Consider the following 10,097-nt stretch of genomic DNA (forward strand, 5'->3'; position numbering starts at 1 on the left):
CGTTAATGATAATGAGATTTGCAGCATAGTTGAATTAATCTTCTAAATTTTTAAGAGAAGTTTAACCAGAAGCTTCTCTGAAGTCTGAACAGCTATTCAATACAGCACTTCAGCAGAAGCTCTGGCGTGGTCCAAACAAGCCCATGATTATCCGGTGGATCGACTTTCCACATCACAACTTTGGTCAAAAGTCTCATCAATCTAACATCCCTAACAGTTGCTTTAATTTTTAAATTGTCATTAATTCTTTTGAACATGCCTATAACGCACTCTTGTTAAATTATTGTAATAATAATAGGGCAAAGTGTTGGCACGCACGATCATCCATCAAATGTGGTGGTCAAATTCGTTTAAGAAGCAACATCGTGGGATGATTAATTAATCTTGTAGATTTATGTTTATTTGAGTTAATATTGTCTTTAATTATACTTCTATCAGATATTTTGAATATGGAGGTTAATTACTTAATTAATAATATCATGTGCCATTTTCCATTGAGTTGATGCTTGGAATATCAATAGTAAATCATTAGGAAACTTATAAAATGTGCATTAAATTAATCTTCTGGAGACAATTATGTATGTGGCGTATATACGCATACAAAGCTATTATAATATAATTAAGGAAATTTCCACTAACAAAATTAAGTTAGATTTCTAATGGCCACAAGTTTGTTAGACGAGGTGATAGGCAAATGATTCTCTTTACCCTTCATATTCAATTACACATACAATTACTTAGATTCGATCTCAATACAATTACAAAGCAATTACATCTCTTCATGCTCTACATAGAAAATCTCAGCAACCACAAGAACTCTTTTTAGCTAGGTAAAAATGTGTAAAAAATCCCCTCAACTATAGATCTTTCCGAAACTATGGGGGTTGAGACTTTATCAACTTTCCATTCTTAATCATAATTCAAATTGCTTCCACCAATTTTATTGAAGATTTTGTTCAATATTTTTGACAGAAACTTTGATAAATTAACTGTTTTGAATGTATTTTTACCTCATGGAATTGTAGATATATATTATAAAAAGCGGGTGAACAGTTGATAACTAATAGAGTCATTACAGTTAACAAATTTTCGACTGAATTTAGGAAATTAAAAACTCTAATCAAAACCATGGAAAGTTGATAAAATTTCAATCGAAAGTAACCAAAAAAAAAGAAAAAAAAAGGGCCTATTAATTTTAAGGTTGCCTACAATTGAGAGGTCTCCATACATGCAACAATTCCTATATATCTATCCTAAATTAACCACTATATATATATATGTATATACATGATACTTTTGTTCTCATTACTTCCCATATGTATACAAATGGAAACAAATTACTGCATGAAGAATTCAATAAGTTTAAAACCATACCCACTTTGAAGAAGGCTTCTCCTTCATGGTCTTGGAATGAAACAACTGATCACCATCCACCTGCTTCCTCCTCCTCTCTGATCCAACAATAAGCTTAGACAGAAACCTCCCCACCTTCTTCTTGTTCTTGCTCTTCTTGTCCTTGTTCTTATTCTTATTACTCTTTTTATCCCTGTCCATGTTCTCCTCCATCATCTTCTTCCCCTCCTTCTCCTCCTCCTCCTTTATGACAAAAGCCAATGACCTGCTCTTCCTTAGCCCTTCAGAGAGCCTTGCTGTTGCTGTTGTTGCTGTCTCCTTGGGGTCTTTGAGAAGAGAAGAGGTGGTGGGGGAGGGGAGCTCAGAGTTGGATGAGTAGGGAGAAGAGGTGGTGGAGGAGGTGTTCATGGTGGTTGTAGAAGAAGAAGAAGCTGAGATGTGAGAGAGCCTCTCTCTTAAGCAATATGGGCAAACTCCTTTGCATAGCCTGTGTTCTGGGTGTCTCTTGCACCTCCCTTCATCCTCTGATCTCCTCATCTTTCTCTCTCTCTCTTTTTCTCTCCTCTCACTTAGAAGGGTGGTATATATACAATGAAGTTTGTTTCTTCTTGTGATCTATTTTTTGCATGGGGTATATATGATTACATAAGATTAGAGAGAGAGAGAGAGAGAGAGAGAGAGAGGAGGTGAGGTGGTGAGGAGGAGCAGGTGAGGTTTCTAGGATTCTTCTTAATTAATTTCTTCTGGGTTGTGAGAGGAGATGTTTCCACATCTCATTGGGGAGGAGTATTTGGTGGCCATGCTTTGTTTATTTGATGAGTTGGCTAGGTTTTGGTAGACCACCTAAAATGTCTAGTAGTTTGGCTCGGGCCAACTTGTCAGGTTTGTTCCCAGGAATAGGTCATGAGCTGTTTGATGAAATTTTTTTTAAAAAAAATATTAGTAGACAAACAATATGATACACATTTTTTAAAATTTCTTTATCATACATGAGTTAGTGGAGATTCAAATTTTGAGCCTTAATTTTACATTTCTACTTTTCAGCTATTATAGCTATAAACCTATTTTATTATCAAAATAGTTTACTATAAATAATTATAGATTAACAAATCATACCTAGCACAATTGGTTACATATTTAATAATTGATACTCGAGGTCCTAGTTTTCAAATTTAGTCGCTCTCTGTGAGTTGTGCACACCAGGATTAATGATTTTGCTTGCAATTATTTAGTACTTTGCATGGGCCCGAACTCATCCTATTGAATTGTTAGCTTACTTTGTCGGTGGAATTTTCGTCCGTAACAGTTTATAGCAATTAAATTTTCTAATTAAGTTTCGAAGATCTATAAATTTAGCAGTAAAAGTTTTTTATATGATCTTATAATTAAACCTAAAAGCAGGGTACTGTGCACGTAGATGACTGAATAACTCACCTTTTGTCTTTTTTTAATGGGAATAACTCTCCTTTAATTTGCACGTAGTCAAAAGTTTATAAGGAACGAAGAGTATCATATTATTAATAAAATAATATGGTACTCCCTTAGTTCATGCATGTGGCATCAAACAAATATTAAAAAAGGCCTAGATGATTTAACAAATGAATGATAGGGAAAGCAACGGAATCAACGTAAAATCAACATTACACTCGAATCTATATACAGTACTATACATATATTAGTACAAGGACACGAAGGAATAGCTAATAATAGAGTTTGGGGGAACTCCATTACAAAGAAGGAATAATGTGCCAAGACCTAAAAGGAAGACTCAAGAAAAGGGATTTGTAATTTCTACAGAAATACTATTTAAATAATTCTACATAAAGAAACACTAATAAATTTTATTATATTATTATATAATTTTTAGTTTATATAAGTTGCGACAATAGGTAAAATTTTATATTGCGGATTTAATTTTAAGAGATTGGAAACTCATTTTAATTTTCACCTATAGTATATTTAGGTAATATAGTGGCCGAAAACACTACTTTTATATTTTAGAAGATCGAAAAAAAAAGTCGGAAGCAATAACGTCGACTTTTTGGCCTTGGATCGATCTTTTTAACTATTTGTAACATTTGGATTAATATTATTACTTTGTGGGGATCACACAATTTTAGTGGATCACTCAACTTTAGGAGAAATCATTATCATCCCAATCGAATAATTTTTAATTTAAATGCCAAAAAATCAAAAATATGAGCTTTCAAAAATATGATAGTTCTTTTTTTTTTAAAGAGAGATAGGTAGCATACTACCCGTTTCGTTTATTTCATTTAAAAATAAACTTAGCTAGAAATGTGAATCAACAACTAGGATTCGAACTTGGTACCTCGGATACCAACCACCAAATCTTTTGCAACTTACCCTAGGGACGGCGAGTAATATAATAGTTGGTTCTACACAACTATTCCTCTAGCTACTGTTTGGTTCGGGGTTAAGAAAAAACTAGTTATTCCAGAAATAGGGTTAAGTTCAGGATTAAGGTGGGGTTAGAGTATTTTTGTATTTGGTTGGGAGTTGGAGTTAGTTCAGGATAGTGAAAAATAGTGTTTGGTTCGAGTAGGTGGGATAAGAAGAATAGTAAGTTATTATGAGTAAAAATAGTGTTTGGTTGGAGTTTGGCGGATTAGATAGGGTTAGCTAATTCGGGATAGCCTATTTGAGATGGAGTTAGCTAACCCCATCCATTTTTGAAAGTGTTTGAAAATAATACGAAAGTTTAGAGATTATTCCACCCCTTAATCCCCCACCAAACAAAGGCAGTGTATTAAAAACTTTAGTAGTCTTAAGAGCCGTGATTGGCTATTCAACTGCTTTCCTAATAGCGGTAGCGGTAGGCCCCACTGGATCGTTCGCTTGTCACCGTCCAATAAGAATGGAGCTCAGTTTCAGGTCCACGGTCCACGAGCCGATCGAAGCTGCGCGTGCGCCGACAGGGGAGATCGGGCGTGGAAAAGATCGGCTGAGTTACGTGCGGAGTACGGCGCGTGGAGGGGAAGCAACGGCGAGGAAGTTCGCGCCGGTCCACGTGTGGGTCTACGTCAGCTTTTATTTTATTTTTCTTTTTTTTTTTGTCCCCACTCCGCCGCACGTGTTTTGCCCGTCACTCTCAACTCCTACAATATATCATGTCGCCCACTGATCAGTCGTTTATCGACTAATATATAATTTAATTAGAAAATAAAAATCAAATTTGATACATGCAATTCGAAAAATTTAAAATACTCTAAATAAGTAACTAACTATAAGAAAGAGTGATTAATATATACCTAATATGATAATATTTATCATAATTAATGACGTGATAATTATACAACTATACCAGAACATCACTAAAATATTAAAATTTAGTTAATTTAATTATTATACAATATGGAAAATTAAGTAGCTTCTTTCACACGTGAATATGGACACAAGGACACGATGTGTGGTGTAGTACAAATTAAGAGAAAACAATCGAGTGTTCAATCCATGGCTTCTTCCTCCGCGTTTCTGTTGGAAACACCCGCACGGCTCTGTCTCTGGAGTGCGACCGAGTCAAGCATATAAACTTTCAAAGGCGAAATTGAAACCAACCTGCGTAAAAAAGTACATCTCGTACACCGTTTCTTAAAAACACTCTAATAGAGGTTTCAAAATTAAAATATAATTCACTTGAGCATATTTTACAATAATCGATCAAAAGGCCTTTGCATCAAAGATTATAATATCTAAATATTATTTTCTTCTACATATATAACAATATTTATTTTTATATATTATTAATTTATTAAATAATAGTAATAAATATAATACTTTTATAATTATATCTGTTGAATTAAATTATACTTTTCAGACATAAATCTCCGATGCGGTGTATGAAATAATAATTGCTCCAATTTCTAGATGCTGGGCACGGGGATTGCATGCGGTACATTTTGATGGGGCCCTGGGCCATTGTCCCAGTGCCCATTTGGGCGACATATCGTCGTAGGTAGAAATAAGCTTTATAGTCCTTTGCCTCGTATGAAGCTCTCATTTTCGGTAGGGATATTTACTATATAGCAGCTACATCATAATATATTTATTCAGCTAAATATATTTCTTCTTTCGAGAGAAATGTATAATAAAAATATTCTATAAAAAACTATGATGGATGAGTGAATCTAGGAGAGCAGCTTGATTGGTTGAAAATATCACATCATCCTATGTGACTGCTATTTTTTAGATTTTTTTTTCTTATTTTCCCCGCCAACTATCGCACTTGTTTTGCCCAATGGGCCAAGCTCTGTAAAGAAGTAGTAGGCCTAGTGGGCCTAGTTGAACTCCCTGGGCCTCAGCGCATCATGTTTTCTACCATGAATAAATACAAATTTGGACTTGTCTTTCACCGGCCCAAGTTTTGAGTTAATGGATCGAGCCCGAGCCCGTTTCGCCCCTGCAAAGAAGCCTGCCCAAGATACGTAATGTACATGCACAAGTACGGATTCCCAACCTCTGACTTGAAAGTTCCCTCTAGGCGGCAACCAACTGCAAGAGACAGTGATAGTTAGATAAATATATTAATAGTTATTTCTTGTTATTCAATAGACCAATTTGGAATTCTATTAATAGCACCAAGCTATTGGTGCTGTTAGTTTTTTAGCTCTTGAATTGAAAAATGTGTGGTTAAGATAATGTGGGCCCTCTAGGATTGAGTGAGTGGTTGGTTGAATAGTATAATCTAATAGATAAAAATAATCAAGTGTAAAATCTAACGATGGAAAACTTGATAGCACCAAATCTTTGATACTATCGATAGTATCTCAGCCGGATTCTCTCTCTATCTCTTTCTATATATAGAGAGATTCTATATATAGAGAGAGAGAGAGAGTCCTGAGTAGATATCTTAGATATCTTAAAAGTGTCTTATTATTCCCTTCCATGTGCCATGAATGTGTAGAATACAAGAAACGACTATAATTAAGTTTAATAAAAAAAAGAAGGAAAATGTAGAGGAAATTGCTCAAATGGATGTGCTTCCTTTTTTATTATGATAGAAAATATATGCAGTGCTATACTGAAAATTATGGTATGAAAAGAAATTGACCCACCGACTGTTCCTAGAGCAAATGGTAAAAGGCTTGATGGTTGATACCCGAAGTCTCAGGTTCGAATTCTAGTTGATTCACATTTCTAGCTAAGTTTATTTCTAACGAAATAAACGAAGCGGGTAGCGTGCTACCTATCTCTTAAAAAAAAAAAAAAAGAAAAGAAAAGAAAAGAAATTGACCCAAATGAACTAAGTTGCTATGGCACTGAGAAATCTCAAAAATTCATAGCATGAAAAGAAAAACCTTGGAAAAAATAGAAAAAAATAATTAACGCTAGTTAGAATAATTGATTAACTTCGACCAAACCCTACACTAGCATAGATAGACAGAACAGAGATTCTAATAGAATTAAGATTCGTTTCTGTATTATTTGCAAATACTTTGAAGTATACCAAATCTAACTCGATCGTTCAAGAATAATTAAAATTTAAGATATGAGTACACATACAATTCAAAAATCAATAAAAATACTAAACCTTGCCCACATCTATAGTAGTATATATAAATCCTCAGTTTTGGGACAGGTGGCGGCAAACGGAGGCGCGGGCAGGGGCGAGCGCGAGCGCGAGCGTGGGGCGCAGGCAGGCGGGCGCGCGGGGCGGGGAGCCGCGTGGCGCGGGGAGAAGAGAGGAGAGGAGAGGAGAGGGTGGGGCCCAGCCGAGGGGAGAGGAAAGGGATAGGGGAGGGAGAATTTTTTTTTTTTTGTGTCTCTTTTTGTCTCTTTAATTTTTTTCTTTAATTTTTTTTATATATTTGTTCTCTTGGTATATGATTAAAAAAATTTATAAATTTTTTTAATTCAATCTAAATTTTTATTTATTTTTATAAAAATTTAAAATATATAAATAATTTTTAAATAAGTTAAATTATTTGTATTATATAATATTAATTAAGCTGAATAAAACGATTATTAACATAATATAAAAAATAAGGTCAGAAAATTATAAAATAAACATAAAAAAGTAAAAATAAAATAAAAGGTAAAATAGATAATAAAAGAATAAACCAAAAATGTGAGAACAATAATTATTTTTCTAAAAATTGTAATACTAATTATAATATAATTATAATATATATAATTATAAATATAATTATATATAATTTTTTATTAGTATGATTTTTGCCTTTATTTTTTTTAATCTTTCTTATAATTTATTTTTATATTTTTATTACAGCAATAGTTATTTATTTTTTAGTTAATTTTTTATATAATTTTTTAACTCTTTTTTTACTATTATTTATTTTATTTATATATTTATTTTTATAAAATTATTCTGCGGCAACGCACAGATACTCCACTAGTTATCCAAAATTCCACAGTAGTTAAACCAAAAGAGACAAATATCAGACCATAAGCTGTCCCTTTCCTCTTTATTTCGTGAGGGGCATAATCTTATTATAAAACAATATTGCTTCGGAGCTATTTTCAATGCTCTCGGCCTACAAAAGAAAGTGACTTGTACCAAACTTAGCTTGGAATAAATAGGTTGACAGGGAAATGAGATGACACCATGAGTGATAAGCCCGTTAAATTTTCTGGGAAAGGAAAAAAAATTCCCATTTTTGAAGCCATATTGCGACTAAGATATTGAAAATTTTCCTAAAATGGAAGGATCACATCATTTCCTCTACCCCCAACTTGTTCTTATTTTCATTGGATATATATAGCATACTTAAGTGCTTAACCACTTGAGATTTTCTTAATCACCCATCAGTTAAACCCCCCCGGAAAAAATATTGCAACCATTGTACTGCACCTATGTGTACTACATTATATTTATGACGAACAAAAAAAAACAATAGGTTGCATATATAGTGGCCTGGTTATAAGTTTATTAGTAGGTATTGAGCGTGGAAAGTCGCGTAAGATAATATACTACTTATATGGAGATTTTGAGATATGATCAAATTAATAATGATTCTGATATCTGTTAAAAGTTTTTATATTAGAAGATAAAATTAATAATGGTAAAAAAGTTCTTCTAATGTGGCTTAACATATACTCAAAACTTATGCGTAGGAAATCGAAAGTATTATTGAGTTATTTTTTAAAAATTTCAATTGTCAGAAAGTAATATTTTAAGATTATATATTCAACATGTTTAGATTAACCTATGTGGTTGATCTACTAGATCATCTTGATCTAATCCAACATCCTGGCATCTAGAGAACACGAAAAAGGGACCCTAATTGAAAAACCATATATATATATATATATAGAGAGAGAGAGAGAGAGAGAGAGAGAGAGAGAGAGAGAACGCGCGCTAGGCTCCTACGCTTTGAAAAGCACGGAGGTCTCCATGCTTCTAAGTTGTTTTTGATGATGGAACATTCGATTCGACGATTGGCTCCGTTAAATATGATCTACATTATTACAACTATTTAGAAACTCAATTTCATAATTTTTTGACTTCATTACCTAGTGAATGATTAACCTCAAAATGAACGACCGAAAATAAAAACCAGATAAAAATAGTGATAAAAGATTTGAATTTCAAATTAGGAGTATTATTTTCGCTCTCGATGTGAAGTAAATTTTTTTATTAAAATTTCATATAATTTATATCCTTCTACACTATTGAACTTACAAATGTGTCACATCTATTATTAAAATAGTCATTTTTTGACACTCTTTATGTGAAATTTGGTTTCTAAATAGTTATGGTAGCGTATATCATACATAACAGAACCGATCGTCGAATTGGATGTCTTATCATCGAAAATAATTTACAAGTATAAAAATTTCTGTACTTTCAAAAGCGCATAAGACACCCTATATATATATATATATATAGAACTAGGCTATTATACTATCTGTAGCACGGACGGCTCCGTACTACTAAGTTGTTTTTGATGATGCGGCTTCCAAATCGACGATCGGCTCCGTTAGACTTGATCTACACTATTAAAAGTATTTAAAAACTAAATTTCATAATTTTTTGATATTATTTACCTATCAAACAAGTAGTCTAAAATTGAACGATTGAAAATAAAAATCTCATAAAAAATGATTATAAAAGATTTAAATTTAAGATCAGATATACTGATCTTACTCTAAATAGTGAAAAGAATTTTCTATAAAATTTTCCTCGCATTTGGATTGTTTTTCACTGTTAAACTCACAAACATGCCACATCGGCCATTAAAATTGTCAATTTTGAGATCTTTTGATCACTAGTCAAATGATGTCGAAAAATTTTAAAATTTAGTTTCCAACTACTTTAAATAATATAGATCAAGTCTAATGGAGCCGATCGTCGATTTGAAAGCTGCATCATCGAAAACAATTTGGTAGCATGGAGCCCTCCGTGCTACCGATAGTATAGTAACCGAACTATATATATATATATAAGACTGTTATTAGAAACACAGTAGTCTTTATATTCCTAAGTTTATAATTATTCATCAATTTTGAAATCTCATAATTAAAATCAGATTAGTGCATAATGAAATAGGTTTGTGGTCCCTGACACCCTTATATGTGCATCAATTTCGGCAAGAATTACTTGTTCTAGATTCCCTAAAAATACGCGGTTGAAGGTGAACATGCCACACTATGAGGTGCCTCTACTAGTTACCCAATCACATATCAATACCCACACCACTTTAATTATCAAGATATATATATATATATATATATATATATATATATATATATATATATATATA

The 10,097-nt window shown here is 32.8% G+C and overlaps 1 protein-coding gene across 1 annotated transcript; it reads right to left on the minus strand.

Annotated features, from left to right (window-relative positions):
• LOC109721007 (protein FAM133-like) lies at positions 685-2,145 on the minus strand. The gene has a single exon (XM_020248398.1). It carries the CDS (start codon positions 1,888-1,890, stop codon positions 1,363-1,365), a length of 528 nt encoding a protein of 175 aa, XP_020103987.1. The 5' UTR covers positions 1,891-2,145; the 3' UTR covers positions 685-1,362.

Source organism: Ananas comosus, linkage group 15, assembly GCF_001540865.1.
Source record: "Ananas comosus cultivar F153 linkage group 15, ASM154086v1, whole genome shotgun sequence".
Taxonomy (NCBI): domain Eukaryota; kingdom Viridiplantae; phylum Streptophyta; class Magnoliopsida; order Poales; family Bromeliaceae; genus Ananas; species Ananas comosus.

What these genes read in the sequence shown, in the direction of transcription:
- LOC109721007 (XM_020248398.1), bottom strand. Translation starts at nt 1,890, where the DNA reads ATGAGGAGATCAGAGGATGAAGGGAGGTGCAAGAGACACCCAGAACAC.